This window comes from Callorhinus ursinus, unplaced genomic scaffold (genome assembly GCF_003265705.2).
Source record: "Callorhinus ursinus isolate GAN/ISIS: 27379988/994484 unplaced genomic scaffold, GSC_fseal_2.0 scaffold13, whole genome shotgun sequence".
NCBI classification, from domain to species: Eukaryota; Metazoa; Chordata; class Mammalia; order Carnivora; family Otariidae; genus Callorhinus; species Callorhinus ursinus.
Genome location: NW_027397075.1, coordinates 42,112,545 through 42,129,656, shown reverse-complemented (window position 1 = coordinate 42,129,656; position 17,112 = coordinate 42,112,545). Strand labels below are relative to the sequence as shown.

At 48.1% G+C, this 17,112-nt stretch overlaps 1 protein-coding gene across 2 annotated transcripts; it reads right to left on the bottom strand.

Annotated features, from left to right (window-relative positions):
* Positions 1–605: 605 nt before the first annotated feature.
* Positions 606–10,162, bottom strand: GLUL (glutamate-ammonia ligase). 2 transcript variants are annotated; one of them, XM_025877456.2, is made up of 8 exons: positions 10,019–10,137; positions 8,828–8,947; positions 7,181–7,359; positions 5,646–5,807; positions 4,033–4,179; positions 3,512–3,639; positions 3,133–3,332; positions 606–2,537 (listed from the first exon to the last, which is right to left on the bottom strand). In XM_025877456.2, exons 2-8 carry the CDS (start codon positions 8,932–8,934, stop codon positions 2,219–2,221), a joined length of 1,242 nt encoding a protein of 413 aa, XP_025733241.1. In that variant the 5' UTR covers positions 8,935–8,947; positions 10,019–10,137; the 3' UTR covers positions 606–2,218. The 2 variants fall into 2 exon arrangements, with proteins under 2 accessions (XP_025733241.1, XP_025733242.1); XM_025877457.2 differs by lacking the exon at positions 8,828–8,947 and having other exon boundaries at positions 10,019–10,162.
* Between the last annotated feature and the right edge of the window lie 6,950 nt (positions 10,163–17,112).

The window sequence follows — 17,112 nt, the reverse complement described above, 5'->3', positions numbered from 1 at the left end:
TAAGGATGAAATCAAGGCCAGTAGGGAGGGGCGCCTGCCTTCGGCTCAGGTCATGATCTCAGGGTCCTGGGATCGAGCCCTATGTCGGGCTCCCTGCTCTGTGGGAAGCCTCTTCTCCCTCTGCCTCTCCCCCTACGTGTGCTCTCTGTATCTCTGTGTCCCAAATGATTAAATAAAATATTAAAAAAAAAAAATCTTCCCCATAAAAAAAAAAAAACAAAAAACACACCAGTAGGGATACTAAGAAGCCTTTGAAATATTTCTGGCTGCTATAAAATTAAGCCAGAGGGGTGCTGAAGACAATGTTACAGCATTGTAGATCAAAGCCAAGGTCTGGAGCACAAGGAGGGGAGGGTTGGGGTTTGTACCCTCCTACTAAACTCTAGGGCCGGGATATGCCTTCATCCTGAGATTCCAAACACCCAAAGAACAGGGAAGAGCTGGTTGGCAACGTGACTCAGGATAGATTTTTAAAAATTCCTAGAACAAGTAAACTTGAGCTTCCTCTGTCTCTTAAAAAAAAAAAAAATTCCCCTTTTTGGGTAGGACATAAAACAAAAGGCACATAGGGATGTAAGACACAAAGAACCAAGTCAGAAGAGATCTTATGTTAGGTTGATTTATAAGTGCTGCGCTGGGCAGTTAAAACAGTCTGTTTACAATGGGAGCTACCTAACGCTGAACATACTGTACATGGCAATTAGAAGTCGTCATGGCAAGAGAAAGCCACGGCTGGCCTGCTGCAGCCAACGTGAACACGAAAACAGCCAGACACAGGAGGGAAAATGTAGGGACGAAGGTGGGGTTTGCTTTTTATTATAAAAGAAAAAGTAACTCCTCAGGAATCTTAACAAAGGAAAGGAGAATCTCACACTCAGAGAATAGACACCAGGATACAAAATGACAGGTGTTCTGACTCCAGGGCTGTCCCCACCTCCTCACAGAGCGGACATGAGAAGGAGACAGTTGAAGCAAACAAGCGGTTCTGTAGAAACAAAGGCTCAGAAACCCTACGAACAGGATTAAAATCTAAACTTCTGGTTTTGCTTTTTAAAAAATTTTAATATACCAAAAGGCCTGCTTTAGTGACATGCTAGTCCCACCAGAAAATAATCCCAATAACCCCCCTTGTCAGTAACATGCTCAAGTTGACCAGCCAACTCTTATTTCTAAACCTGTGTGGACGTGTGTGTCTTTTATTAAACCAAAGCCACGGGGCTCTGGCGACTGCTCCTTCCACAACGTGCTTCCACCTGTTACCTGACTGGTGTCCATCCCCCCTCCCCCCCGCCCCGGAAGAGTGCGCAGAGCACAGCGGACCCTACAGTGGCAGCGAGGTACCAGCAGAGCCCCAGACAGCCAGCTTTGTAAGCACTGCCTCCCTCACCCCCACTCAATAGGAGATCCTTCTTTCCAACCAGACTGTTCACCTCGAATTTGGCTCCCAGTGACCCAGAATGTTCCTCCTCCTTTAGGAAAAAAAAAAAAAAAAAACCACACATATCTGCACGCCCATATATATAATTTTTTTTGTTTTTACATTTAAATATAAAAATACTACTCTGCTGTGTTATAAATGGAGGACCAAGCAGTAAGAACTTTTTCTTCTAAGGAAGGTCAATCCATCCTTCTGCTGAGCTTGTCTTCAGGGAAGGGCCATCTCGCCCCAGCTAAGGGGAGCACTGTACCAGGACAGAGGTGCATTCTCCTGCCTGGTTCTCTCCTAAGTCTCACTTTTAATAAAAAGTTGGTTATAACCTTACACAAAGCGGAACTTCCTACCAAGAGGGGGAAATCCTAACCTAACCCCAGAGTAAGTAACCCCCCGTCCCCCAACACTCAGCTACCTCGAAGAAAGAGCCCTCCCCCTCCCTTCACAAACACTACGCTCTGTCCGGATAGCTACGCCTATTGGACAAACACACCTGATTAAATGGAAACAGTGGTTATGTCTCCCCACCCCCTCTCCACTAACTTACTAGACAGCCTCAGTGACAGGGGAAAAAAAGGGGGGGGCGGGTTGTAAAAAGATTAAGAACCTGATCCCTCTATCCTGGCCAAAGAAAGCAAAGAGATATTAACCTGGGCATGAGGAATAAAAAAAAGACCTTGATATTCCGCCCTTTGAGTTACAGCTATTAGGACAGTCAAGAGAGGGGCAAACGTGGAGGCAAGATGGAGAATTAGGAGGGGTTTGATGGCTGCAAGTCTAGTCCACTTAGTTTTTGTACTGGAAGGGTTCATCGCCGGTTTCGTTGAGAAGACATGTGCGGATGAGGGCTTCTGTCACTGAAAAGGGGTCACAGTTGGCAGAGGGGCGACGGTCTTCAAAGTAACCCTTCTTCTCCTGGCCGACAGTCCGGGGAATGCGGATGCTAGCACCACGGTTGGCCACGCCGGCAGAAAAGTCGTTGATGTTGGATGTTTCATGGAATCCAGTTAGGCGCCGGGCGTTATCCAGACCCCCCTTGGGATCGTAGGCTCGGATGTGGTAGTGGTGCCGCTTGCTCAGTTTCTCGATGGACTCCTCAATGTACCTAGAGGAAAGAGAAAAGATGAGGGTCCAACCTGGCACTAGGAAATGTGCCCTTCAACGGCAGGGGCAGAAGTATGGAGCTAAGAATAGAGGGACCCGTCTCTCAAAGACGGTTCACAATTCACCAGAACATTGTCCCCACTGATCAAATAATCCATGAGGGCAGCAACTCGGCCTTCTTCCCTGTGTGTCCCACCCAATGCCTCACAAGGGTGCTGGTCGCTCAGTAGATGGTATTTGTTGAATGAAAAGACCCTAATCAAAGACCCTGCCCCACCCAGAAGGGCTAAGTTCATTCACATGCTTTTACTGTTACTAAGTTATTTCATACCGAAGATTTTCAAACACGTTTAAATTAGGTCTTAGCGTTCAATCCCTTTCCAATCGCTATCCTTGGATTCTGTTGCTAGAGTATGTTTTGATACTCTTCCAACAGGAACAAACAAGAGAATTAGAAGACAACTTTCAAAGCCAAGTGCTAAAAGCTAAGGTACAAATGGAGAAGTCCGGCTTACTTAGTAGCCCCAACACATCCAACCCTTGGCAAGTATGCTGGCAAAGAAAGGAAGATGGCCCCATCAGGAGAAGGCACTCACTTCAGACCATTCTCCTCTCGCATGGCCTTGGTGCTGAAGTTAGTGTGGCAGCCTGCACCATTCCAGTTCCCAGGAATGGGCTTAGGGTCAAAGGTTGCTATCACTCCAAAGTCTTCACACACACGATGCAAGATGAAACGGGCCACCCAGAGATGATCTCCCATGTCGATTCCTTCACAGGGTCCTATCTGGAATTCCCACTAGAGAGAACAACACGCCTGGCCTTTAAAATAATGCCAACTTCTTACCCCACTTCACAAGCTCCAAACCCTGCTCTTTTCTCACCTCTATTCCAACCCACCTAAGTTCGGGGTAAACGAGGGGTGCCAGCAAAAGTCCCCACTGGCCCATACGTCCTACAGAGGAACAAGTCATTTACCTGGGCAGGCATGACCTCAGCATTTGTCCCAGCAATCTTGATGCCGGCGTACAAGCAGGCCCGGTAGTGAGCCTCCACAATATCCCTGCCATAGGCTTTGTCAGCCCCCACGCCACAGTAGTATGGACCTGCAGAGGCATGAAGATGAGAGGTCAAGAGATGGGAAACCAAGAAAATCCCTTTCCACAAAAGTCAGAAATCAGAAAGCTCTCAACACTTGCTCTCTGGAATCACTATGCCTACCTTCACTGGGAGGTGGGGGTGTGGCATGCAGGGGGCTCCTCTTGACCATAACCTCAGTGGAGCCCAAAGGGTTTCCCCCTCCATGTTAATGTCTTAATATCCATGTCCGGATCTGGGTAACGGGAGGGTTCTTTACCATATTATTTCAGCCAGCCTCAGGGTATTCCCATAGCTTTTCTGATCCATAATGAGTCACTGTCAGCTCTGGGGAGGGAGTCTTTCCTTGGCAATGAAGCAACTAGGGAACGGGAGGTTCACATCTCACCGGGGGGACTTACCTTGGGGCCCAGGGAAGCCATTGGAAGGCCAACCAAAAGGGTGCCCATCTGTGCCCATGAGAGTATATTCCTGCTCCATTCCGAACCAAGGATGCTGATTGCTCACCATGTCCATTATCCGTTTACAGGTATGCCTCAAATTGGTCTCTAGAAAAAAAGAGTCAACGTACCATTAGACACATATGGGCAAATCCACTGAATCCCAGTGCTGCTGGGAAAAAGGTCTTTAGATTCCACAAGCTGAAGTGTGGACTATAAGGTGAACTGACACAGAATAATAAACCTTTTTTGTGTCCCATCAGCCTAAGTGGAGGAAATGGGAGAAGCGGTAATCATACATCTATAGGGAGACTCCTGGGTGACAAACAAATCCCATGACCATGGATCCAGAACAGAGCAAGTTTGCACCTTATCGGCATGCTGGCCACCTCCCAAGTACCACATGTCAAGGCACTTAAACTCTCTACGCACAAGACAGCCGCTTTTAGTTGTCAGACTTATCCCTAGTTTCACAAGTATTTAGAGACAAACCTACAATTTTCATTGAGAGAATCATTTGTCTATTGTGGGCCTCCCATTCCAGGTGAGAAGATGAAGGGCTAAGTCGGCTAGCACAAAAGTAAAATATTAAGATGAGATGAGCTCAACTGGAAACAATTTCTAAGCTAGAAAAGAACTTTAAAACAAATACTTATTATCAGCTGCTTAACTATGTCCCAAAAAAACATTTTTAAGACCTCTGCATTAAGGAAAACCCACAGCAGAGTCTTGCTAGCAACCCTGAGGGAAGTATTTTAAAGCCTCTAGTTTTACAAAGGAAAAACTGCAGCTCAGCTCAGAGACACCAGGCGGCCTACCCAGCTTACAGGGCATGTAGCAGAACCGGGAAGTCCATGGCTACCTTGGCTTCAGAGCTCGTGCCCTTTACCACAATACGGTACTGCCTCTCAAAACAAAGGCACTTAAGGTCCAGGCACGAAGTGACTCGCTGCAAGTTCACACTGGCAGAGTGTAGCAAGAGACTAAATAGCGGGGAGGGTGGGGGGGCACTTCCACTGAGAGAAAAACATGAACGGCCAGAGAATCCGGATCAACGGCCACACCAGGCAAAAACCAAAAATGCAGTTACAGTGAACCTTGAGGTACATGTAGGTTATCGGTGAGCCCAGACAGGAGATGGATTTTAGTCCCCCTCCCCTCTTTTAAAATCAGGGAAACTGAGAACAGGGGATAAATAACTTGCCAAGATTCGCAGCCGGTTAAGTGACAGATCCAGAATTCAAACCCAGCATTCCGACTTCAGAATCCATGTTTTTTTAAATCTAGAGGCAGGCGGGAAGGGCTGGGTCATGGGGAACTCTACCGGTAGATAGATTTAAAGGAATTCACTGTTGTTTTATACAACCAATAGGAAACTATGGGTAGATGGACCACACTACCTCTCTGAGGAAATGTGGAGTGGAGATGCCATGTCCAATCGCCCAGACTCCTGAAAACAGTTCTGAGACATGAGATAGTCTAGTCCAGTGTTCCCAGGACCAATTTTGGAAATCTCCTGTCCTTCCCCTTTACAACATTCATGGATTGAGGAGCCATACCTATCCTATACACACCTGCAGGCTTCCGGTTGTACTTGAAGACTTCACAGAACACCAGCTTGTTGGGGTCCTTGCGGAAAGGGTCCCGAAACATGGCAGCAGGAACAAGATACATGTCACTGTTGGAGCCTTCAGACTGAAAGGTACTAGAGCCATCAAAATTCCACTCAGGCAACTCTGGGGGAAAAAGAAAAGGGAAAATTAAGTTAAAAATGCAGAGCTTTTCAGGCAAGAGTACAGCCCCTTACTTAACCTTTCCATGTCTAAAGAGCTACACTCTTTCCAGAAAGTCAGAGATGCAGGACTCCTGCTATTCATATGCAAATTCTTGACAACTGCACATAGCTTTAATGTCCTATGTGAGAGGCAAGTAAGACCACTCTGCATCAATTCCTTAAGAAAATGACAGTCACAAAAACAGCCTGAGAGTAACTGATGTATCTTCCCTAAGTCCATCTACTAGACACCAAGGAGACAAACTGAAATATTCTGACATAATCAGGAAATCAGTCATCATTTAAAAAATGAGAATAGGAGAAACAGATTCTGATTCCCCTACTAGGCCACCTGTGTTGCTTCTTTAACTCATCTCCCCACTGCATCTAGCGACTGTTCTAGCTCAAGTTATGTCCTTATTCTATAGATGAGGAAATGGACAACTAGCAGGATAACTTAGTCAGGGGTGCTCCCATTATCACTTATCCACTTTCCCCATTATGTTTTAAAGGTGGGTTTCTTCATCTCTCAAGCTGACTATGAGTTCTCTGAAGGCAGAGAGACCAGACTCTTACCTTGTACCCCCCCCACCCAATTCCTGTCTAAGATCTGCTACACAGCAGGTACACACTATATACTTTATTTTATGGTCATGCATTCACTCCAGTGTGAATACTATCAAAAGAGTAAGCCATCCGAAAAGTAGGTGAGAGGTGATATTTCTTCTCTGGTCCCCTTCCAGAAGGAGGAGGGCTATGGCTTGCTCTAGACTGAAAACTGAAGGTCACAACTTATATAAGAGCTCCTAGTGTGATAAGCAATCAGGTGGCTTAAGAATTTCCAAAAGTAGAATCAACTAGAAACAAATGAACGGCCAGTCCTATTTAGAAACCACTTTACAGAGTCTGCTTTGCATCTAGAACCTCACTGATAGGAACATGAAACAGCATCCAAAGAGTTTGTGAAACAGATAGCATAGTCAGGGTAGAGCAGTGGTTTTCAAACCGGGATCTTGGGGATGGATGCCTTAGAGCCAACTAAGCAGGGATGCCCAAGTCAGCAAAGTCTCCAGCCCCCCCTCCTGCCCCAACTAGACTTTCAATCTTTTTTCTTCAATATACTGGCTTGCATGGAAGATTCTATTGAAATAAAGGGGTCTATTGTTGCTATGCTTTGATGCAGTGGAGGAGCTTAACGTCGACTCAAGTCTGAGAAACCCTGCCTTAGGAAAGCTTGACAAACAGAATAATAAAGTGGCCAAATCTAAATCTAAAGTGGCTTGGTTTCAGGCTGCTCTCACCCCCACATGGCTCCCACTCTGCTTGGTCTCTCACCTTCTATACACTTGGGCTCACTGTCCAAGGTCCGGGTCTTGCAACGTAATCCTTCTCCAGTCCCGTCAATCCAAATATACATAGCTTGCACTTTCTCACCCTGAGGCAGGGACATGTACAACTGCTTGATGCCTTTGTTCAGGTGGGAGCTCGCGGAGGTGGCCATGGTGGACGGTGTTCTGCGGAGAAGAACCGACCAAACAATGATAACTGACTCCAAACTGATCCTCTGCAGGAATGACTCAGTGAGGACAATTAAAGCAAAAAGTCACAATGGGAAGGTCGTCCCCTCCCTTTGGAAGCCACACTCTCCAGGGTATAGTTAACTCATGCTGCTTTCAGAGGGATTTAAGTTTTTATATTAGACAAAAATCTCCCTCTAGGCTTCCTCGAGCTAGAATCCACCCTTGTGAGGACTAAGCTCTATTTTCTCAGTGTAGCCAGGGTAGGGGAAGTGTTTTATTTTTTATATAGTGTTTTATGGGCAAAACACTGAAGTTCAGAAAGAGAGTGTTTACAGAAGGTAGCTCTTTCCCAATACAAGTAAAATTCAGCCACAGAAAAGCTTGGCTGCTTATGGTGTCTGGGTCAGTCTTGTCTTTTCCTTGCATCCTAGCCAGCACCTCTGTGAAAAACCCTTTTTGGAGATTCCTCCACCTCTCCCAAAAGCACCCCACACACTGAGACAGTAGGAAGAAGAAACAAGGGGGCCAGCCAGAAGATTCAAAAGGCTGATGGGCTTCCTGAGAGCAGGGCAGGCATTACAAATCCCCAAGGTATCAAAAGATCTGATCTACATTGGATTCTAAGATGCACACTGCCAACATTTCCATTGGTCTTCTCACTTAGGAAGGCAGATTTACATTTGCAACGGACATTCTCAGATTCCAGAGAACTTTAATGAGGAAATTCCCACTTCTGTTAACAAAAAGATCTGGGTTTTCAAAAGCTGAAGCACGCTAAAAACTGCAAGCCACCGCCACAAAACCTCTGAAAGAAGAGAAACCCAACACAAGAGGAAATGTTGTACCCCACCCCCCAGCTCAGTGGCCCAGAGTGGATGGAAACGGAACACTTTGTTCCCCAACGACTTGGGCAACTTTCTGAAGTACAGTGGCTAAGTTTCTATGGGCAACCGTCCATGTTTGCCCAGCTGAAAACAGAACTGCTTCTCCCTCCAGGAGCCTCACCCCTTCCCTTGGGGAAGAGCAGAACCTCCACCGGCCGATCTCCCACACTGCACTGCAGAACCGGTCCTTTTCCATATCCCTTTGCGTACCAGGCGTGCAGAGGTCTCGGTCACGCACTGCCCCCCAACCCTCCCCCACCCCCGCCTTTAAAGGCCAGGAGGAACAACACCTGACCCCTTCAGCTCCCACTAAAAAGTCTACAACCCAGTCTCTGGCCTTCCTCCCCAACCTGTTAACACCAACAACATCAAGCCACACTTTATCCCTTTATGCCTCAGTTCCAGGCTTCCTGCTCTTTTCCGTGAGATGAGTTGGATGCCAACATTCTAGTCTACGGTTATCGGCTGGTAACCCATTGCCCTGAGTTTATGTAGGGTAAAAATGGGATTCTGGACTTCCTAGCTGTTTCTGCAGCTGTCGCCGGCTCCGGGGTCTTCCTCCCTGTCTCTTCACTCACCCCAGCCACAGAAGGTCAATCGGATCGTTGGGGTAGCCCTCCCTGGCCCTTCTCCTTTTGGAGGTGCGTTCGCGCCTCTCCTGGTTCTCTGGCTCTCGCTGGTCCATGCACCGGAGCTTTCTGGGCGAGGGAGACGGAGACGGAGAGGGGGTCAGGGAGCGTTCGGGATCGCATCGGGACGAGGAGGAATACGAGGGCTGGTGGGTCACGGTCTTAATCTTGACTCGTGATTTCTCTCCGGAGTTCATGGAGTAGGCGACGAAGCCGAAGCAGTTGGAGGGGGACTCCGAGGACCGCGACTCCACGTCGTCTTCATCTTCGTTGTTTGTGGTCTTGGCGGATTTGCGGCTGGGGGAGGTTCCCCGCTTCCCGCCCCCCGGGCAGTTGGGATAATCCACTTTGAGGGTAGCCCTTTCCCACCGAAATGTCCCTAAAGTCGGCGCCCCGCCCCTCGGGCCCCCGTCCGGATCTCAAGGCCTGGCCGAAGGAGCCATACCCTCCGAGGGCAGAGGCTGGGAGGGAGTCGGGGAGTCAGGGCGGGGGGGGGGGGCGGGGAGACAGCGCACCGCCGCTGCCTCGGCCCGGCCCGACCTCTCCGCCCGCTGCGCCCGCTGGCCAAGCCGCAGCTCGGGCTCCCCATTGTTCAGTCACAGTGCAAGGCCCCCGGGACCCCGCGCAGCAGCGGCCCGTACTAGCGACGCTCACGGCCACTCGCCTCAGTGTAGGCGTCTAGAGATCCTCAAGACCACGACGATCCCCCAAGGCCCGCCACCGCGGAGCAGGAGAGCGAGGCTCCCGTGGGGCCACCCAGCCACTCCATCCGCAGACACACAACACCGCCGAGCTGGGAGCGCTGGGCCGAGCAGTGGCTCCACCGTTCGCCTCGCTGAGCGACCTCCAGGGGCGGCGCTTAGGGCCGCGAGCAGCGAGAGAAAGATCAAAACAACTCCCCGCCCTCCTCCAAGCCTGGCGATCAGCGCACCCCACAATCGCCAGCCCAGAGCCTCCGGGAGCCGGGGACGGCGAAAGCACGCGGAGGGCTTGGGGGCAGAGGAGCACCGTAGGAGCAGGAGGTGCAAGGGGCTGCCCCGAGCCACGGGGCCCGCAGGCCGGGCTCGGGAGGTTCGGGGGCTGGGGGGCTGCAGGGGCGGCGCGCACCACGTCGAGCCCCCAGGCCGGCGGCGCGCTTACCTGGGCGGCGAACAAGCGGCAGGGCGGGCAGGCCTCGAGAGCGAGGTGAGGCGAGGAGAGTAGGCCGGTGTGCTGCGGCTCACAGGCTCCACTCTTCTCCCATTCTCGGCTCTGCGGGGCTGCTCGGAGCCCCGCACTCTTTATCGTCGGCCCGCGCCGCCCCCGGCGCCCTGATTGGCTCCCAGAGGCCGGGAGCCGGGGCGGATCGGCTGATGCGCGCCGGGGCCCGGCTGCCATTGGGCGAGCGGTCGTGCGGGCGCCGTCGGGGAGGGGGCGCGAGGGCCGGGGAAGAAAGAAAGGGAAAGGGCCTGGGGCGGGGGGAGGGGGCGTGCGGGGGGAGGGGAGCAGAGGAAGGGCTGGCCCGCGGCGCGCCGACGGGCGAGTTCCTGGCAGGAAGGACCCCGCCTGCCCCGGCTGCCGCTCGCCTCTGCGGGCCGACCGCGGGCCTGGGGTCGTCCACCTCAGCCCCCACCCCCGGGCCGGAGCGGGGCGCCCAACAGACCGCCCGGCCTCCACCCCTGCCGCCTCCAGGTTGGATAGTTTTGCAGGAGAGGCCTCTCTTTTTCGAGGTCGTACTGCAGACCCCACGGCTCCCTAAGGACATTCTGATCCCCGGGAACGAAATTTTGCCTTTTGTTGTTAGAGAACCTCCAGACCTCCTCGGCGCTCGCGTCTGGTTTGAGGCGCGGTGCGGGAAGGGGCGGCCGGGGCCGCGGCCGGGGCGGTGGCGGGGCACCCAGGGGGCTGCCCGAGGTGGGCCTGGGGCGCGCCCGCCCGCCCTCGCGGCGGGACTGGGGAAGGGAACGGCAGTCTGCGTTCTCACATCAGTAATTAACATGCTGTGCTTAGGTCCTGCCATAGAGAGGAGCCTGGCCGGCATAGGAACAGTCAGGAGACCTGTCAGATTTCGCCTCTGTCACTCCCGAGACACGTCTCTCAGCGACTGTCTGGGCCCAGGCTTCCTCATCTGCAAATAAAGCCTTTGGAGAGAGGACCTTTAGAGCCGCCCACCACATTTGAAATTCTGTGTGCAAACTGTTTCCCAAGGGCAGCTGAAAGAAAAGTGAGGTCTTCGCATGCCCCCTTTGAAGCCCAGGGTACGTCAAAATTTTAGAATTTTTGGAAAATAATGCTTTGTTTTGCTTTCCAAGTAACTTATTGTGCCTTCTTTTTAATCTGGAAAATTAGAATCAGTACCCCTACCTCCTCTCAGCCTTGCTGTGATGGTTGAGAAAATGTGTATGTGAACACAATCTTGAAGTGGATGCTTGTCAACAGATGCACAATAACTCAATGTCTATATAGAGACACACACACAACACACTCACACATACGATATTTTCATTGCTACCAGTGCCCTTGCTTGAGTATCTATTTTTATTGCCTGAAATACACCCGATAGTGTCTAGTCTTTATTGCATCTTTCAGGAGCCCCAGTATTTGAGACTTGGAAATTTTTCTGTTTGAAGACCAAGTCAGGCTTCATTGCCTTTGGAAGAGGAAGGGAAGAAGTTTGTTCTTGTGGTTATCTTTCGTACCACAAATATGGAAAAGAAATATTGCCTGTGACCGCACACACAGAACTTGGCTTCTTTGGTCAACATCCTTCCATTCCAGAGTGTCTCACACTGTAGTGCTTTTAAGTGACAGATGCAGCTTTCACCTCAAAAGGGATTTTGATATATTTCAGACAGGTGACATTCTGCATTGGGTAAAGGTTCCTTGCAAACGTAAGAGAGTCCATCTTAAGTTTCGGTGCTATATGTTGAAGTATTATGATGTGGTTAAAGGCTGGGCTTCAGGTCGTACAAACAAGGGTTCAAATCTGGGCTTCACTTCTTACAGCTTTGTGTTAGCTTTCTTAGCCACGTGAAACCACCATTTTCTTGCCTATCGAATAGGGATAAGAGTTACTTTGTATATTGTAAGGATTCCATCTGATAAACATATACACTAGATGCATATCGTAAACTTAGAAAACAGTAATTGTAATTATTATGGGTCAAGGTAGTCCAAAGAGATTGGATTCTTTCTTTCCCCATAACAACCCATGAAGTACAACTTTCTGACTCAGTCTTGAGTTGACAAGGGGAAGTGGGGGAGAGGAAAGGTAATGTTTTTATTTTATAAAAGATGGGAGTTTTCAGATGCCCAACTGCCTCAGCGTAAACCAGAGCCTTCTACTGCAGTCATCACCACCAGCGTCTGAGATGCACGGGGCAAACATAATAGAAAATGGGATAGGAGGAAGCAAGTGCAGTTTTTAAAACTTCTGGTATTTTATTTTGCCGTGTGAGGATCTGCTTCACTTGCTAGGTATCTTCACCTCCTTGAGCAACTGACTCATCTTTCTATTCCCCAATTGTGTCCAGAGTGAGTGTTCAATAAGTGATGTTTGTTGATCCACAGAAATGACAGCGGCACCATCAAGAAAACGCGTGCTTTGAGCTGCTTTTCCGAGAATGCAAATGGATTTGCTTTGATCCATTCATGTGACCAGAGGCATACTTTGTGAGGGTTACAAACTGTAACACATGACCAGTGAGTCTTTCAGGAGGGAACAAGAGGCCTAGTCCTTGGTCAACCCCATAGTTACTGAAACCAGCCCAATTAGGGCCCAAATGAGTTTGGGGACTGATCAGGGAAGCTTTAAAGAGTATGAGGGGAAGAAAAAGCAGAAGAAGCTAACTGGTTCACCCCCAGCAACCCAGACTGTACTTTCAGAGAAGTTAAAAGGAGGACTGCCTGTTCCATTCAGTTGGACTTTGCTGTGTCTGCGGCCCTTTGTTGTCTTCCCCCTTCCCTAAATTGCCACTCGCCCCCATTTTCCACCCTCTCCATAAAAGAGCATTAGCATGCATGAACTGTTGAGCTGTTCCATCTCTTGGTACACTGATTATCAGAGCCGATAGGGGGTCCTAGGACATGTGCTTTGAAGTCAGGTTTTTCTCTCTTAGAGTAGGGTAGCTATGTCCAACAGGTTAGTGGAGTGGGAGAGCAGTATTACAGGTAAACATTTTTTGTTCAGAATCTGCAGAAAGCACTGAGGACATCCCTTCTGTGTTGTCCTGCTACCTGTAATAAAGGCCTTGTCTTGGGTGGGTTTTATCTGTGAGTTCTTCTCGCAATTTCTTTTTCTCTCTTCTACAGGGCCGATTCTCACTTGCAAGTTGTAAAGTTCTTAAAGATTTTTATTTATTTATTTATTTGACAGCAGGAGAGAGAGAGCGCACCCAAGCAGACAGAGCAGCAGGCAAAGGGAGAGGGAGAAGCAGGCTCCTCGCTGAGCAGAGAGCCCAGGACCCCAGGATCACAGCCCGAGCCAAAGGCAGATGATTAACCAACTGGGCCACCTAGGAGCCCTGTAAAGTTCTTAATCTAGTGATCTGGGAAGTGCCTTCTCAGGACCTCTGTGGTTGTCTTGCACTCATCATGACAGGATTGAGGGTAGGGCTCAAACATAATAAAACCTTCAAGTGTAACAGGCAGTTTGGGAAATGGAGTTTTCCCTTTATTTGGATGATTTCAGTAAGCATTCAACAAAACTCTTAGCTCAGGCTCAAGAAACATAGCTGAGACCCAGACTTGAGGAACACCCTGGAAACTCAACCCAGAATTGTAAACTATGCTTTTTTTTTTTTTTTAAATAAACTAACACCAGTTCTTTCCCAAAGAATAGACCATAGTATAATCTTAAAAAAAAAAAAAAAAAAAAGAACAAAACAAACAGCCTTGGAAGTTGATGTCATGACTCTTAAACCAAATTCTGGGGAGAAGCTACCATTGGCCAAGCTTTCCAGTTTCACTCTCCATAATTAAAGAAGGAAAGACCAGGTTTTACCTCAATTCAGTACCTAACAGTGAACACAGAAGAATTGTTCTTTATATCTTTTCTGGTGGTTTGATGTTCTCCCATCCAAGTACTAATCAGGCCCGACCCTGCTGAGCTTCCCAGATTGAACGAGATGGGGTGTGTCCAGGATGGTATGGCCCTAGACCGATTGTTTGACATTCTTAAGCTCAGGTTAGAAAACTAAAAGTTCAAGTCTCAGCTATTTGTTCTTTAGCCTAATCTGAGATTTGTTGAAGGCCCCTTGAAATCACTGGAATATAGGGAACACTCCATTTCCCAAAGTGTGTGTGATGATTGAAGTTTTGGGCTTGATCCCTACTCCAGATCTTGGCTCCAATAGGAACCTGGGGAGCTGGGAGGAATTAAGTTCATCTTAGCTAAGAACATGGGGAAATAAGTCCTACTGAGAAAATTAAAGCTGTGCACTTCTGGAACAGATCTGCCCATCATTCTGAAAGATGAGGAGGCTGAGGCGCCCATAACCTGTAATAGCTTGCTGAAGTCACCTTAGGGCAATATTTCACAGCCAAATGCAGATCCCAGGTGTAACTCCCTTGAGAGCCTTTTGCATTTCCCTCCGTCCAGTCGCCCCATGCTGCTGTGGGTACATTCCTGGGCCCCCACCTCCATTGCAACACTGCAATCCCTCTCGTACCCACTGAGGAAAGAGATCAGTGAGGGGACCAGCCAGTCTACCTTGGAATCCTACATGGTGGCTTGCCCAGTGTCTTCCACATGGTGGGCATTCTATATACTTTTTGTGAATAACTAGATGACGGGAGGTGGGGGGGATGCTCTATGTTAGGTTCTCTTTAAAGGAATCTTTGGAGAACATTTTGCGTATTTAATCATCTGTCCCCAGTTTTGTTATTTCGTGAATCTGGGATTTTCATAGATAAATCTTGTTCCTTATTAATATATGTGTGGATCTCTCTTTGTTCTCTAGATTGATTGGAACATTCGTGAAGCTTATTTTTAAAAGCTTAGGAAATTTAGCATTGTGGTAAAAAAAAAAAAAAATTGCTTGGACCAGAGTGTGACCTTTAATTGGTACTTTTCCCAGAGATAGCTTCAACTGGTTCCACAATCCTGCCTCCCTACCCTATATCCCATTAGTTGATTTGAATCCCTGTTTACTTCACGTTCACATGCCAGATTTTAATGGGAAACAAACAACCCTGGGATACGTTCTCGGGATGCTTGCTTGGGCAATACCTAGACTTAGTTCCGTATTTTTCCTGACCTCCTTTCCCCTCCCCCCACTTTTAAACTAGTTCCGAGGAGACTTGTTTACCAGGTTGGAGAGCCGGAGGCTTAGCTGGGGCGGTGTGATCGTAGCGCCCTCTGGTGTAATTTTTTTGGAGAATCTCCCCGAACTGTAAGTGGGAATTTTTTTTTTCAATTGGCCTTCGAGGGGAGGGCCTCTGTGTTATTATCTCAAATATAGTAAATTAATAACATGTAAGTTTATTACCTACATTGGATACCTAAGAGATACTATGTTGGGAGTATCAATTGATTATCACAGGTTTGTTTATTATTATAAAATTAGGCTTCAAATGACTAGGAAAAAGCAGCTTAAGAGTGTTTTGTGCTTTTTCCTCATCTCCCACCAGTGTGTGCAAGAGGTAAAGAGAAAAGGAAGTCCGCCAAGAAGAGTAACTGAAAAGAGTCTAGAACCCAAGTGTTAGGGGGGAAATGGTGAGGATCAGAAAACATGGTTACAAACAAGTCTTATCCTCAGTCCTCACTCTGATCTGAGCCCAGAAATTTAAGACCCAGCCAGAAGTTGAGAGTCTGCCAGACTCTCACTCCCAGGGGAAGCCGGGGTGGGGGGGGGATTGGGTGATGGACCGAAATCTGACACAGACACGCCCTTTAGGGGACTCCTAGAGTATTTACACGGTGCCACTCTTTCTAGCTGGGCCTTCTGGGTGACCATTTTTCTTCCTTCCTCCCCCCTTTTTTTTCTTTTTTCTTTTTTAAAACAATTTCAGTTTGAGGATCACTTCCTTTACCATTGTTATTAGCGAAGTCACTGTGGGCCAGAGGACACAGCCACTGGCTTGAGTCAGACACACCTGTACTCGAATTCCTTTCTTGCCTTGTACCAGCTCTAAGACGTGCATAAGTCAACCTGCTGGGTCTCAGTTTTGAGGAAGTTCCTTACAGAAACACTTTGGAGGATTAAAAAGCAATAACAGAATAAACAATTTAGAAATAGGTTGGTGGATTTTGTTATCCCCGGAATGAGGAAGAGAGTGGGCCCATTACTAAGGAGATGACTCAGGCTTTAGGACTGTTGGTGTTTCCCAGAGGTTCACAGAATCCTGGACCTGTCCTGAAAAACATTTAGAAGGAACAGGGGTAGGCGGAGATTCTGGAAGCAAATAAGCCTTTATTAAACATCACCTATGCTACATATTCGGGGCATTAGGAAATTATGTAACCTGGATCTGGCAAAGTCCTTACCCTTTAGGAGTCTTTAGGTGGTGAGAAAAACCTCCCCCAAAGAAATGATTTCAGAGACCATACAAAGCACAATGTATCAGCTATATGAACAACTTAACAAAGCGGATTTCATATAAGCACCTAAGAGTTCCAGAACAAAGGAGTCAGTAAGAGTTCTTGGAGAGGGCCTCCTTGGGGGTACTCAGTAGAGTGAGGGTAAAGGTGGGTTTTATGCTGGGTACCAAACGACATGATAAACATGTGATTGTCTGATGGCTTTCTGTGAGATGGAAGGGAGTGGAATTTGCAAAGACCCAAGTATACAATCTGGGAAATTACATGTGCAGAGGTGGTGGTGGTGAAATAGGTAAGCTTTGACTGGAACAGGAGTAATAGAATAAGAAGTTGAAGAAGTACTGAACATTTGAATTCTATATTTGAATTCTGCACATTTGAAGTGTTACTAAATTAAAGCATTAATAAAGTCTCACTTTATTAATTTGGATTTGAAATGAAGGCAATCCTTAAAGGTGGCGGGGGATACAAAGCATACTTTCAACTAGTATACATTAATTCTAAATTCTGTTTATATCACTTCCACATGGTGGTGCAACTTTGGTGAGCAAACTGAAGTACCCACTTTATCAGGATGAGACTTGAATGATTCCAGTTTTGAATTGTGAGAAATCATTATACTCTCAGGTGAAAGGCAATCTCTTGTGCCTGGAAAAGTAGCTGGTGATGGCATGACTGCTGGACTCTGCTCTCCTCCCTTTGAAAGCCTCCCTTC

Bases quoted from the DNA above. Each gene is read 5' to 3' on its own strand.
- GLUL (XM_025877456.2), bottom strand. From the start codon at position 8,934: ATGGACCAGCGAGAGCCAGAGAACCAGGAGAGGCGCGAACGCACCTCC. The intron at 4,180-5,645 runs GTGTGTATAGGA...CTTTTTTTCTAG, and splicing joins GTACAACCGGAAGCCTGCAG to AGACCAATTTGAGGCATACC. The intron at 3,640-4,032 runs GTAAGTCCCCCC...ATGCCTCTGCAG, and splicing joins TGGCTTCCCTGGGCCCCAAG to GTCCATACTACTGTGGCGTG.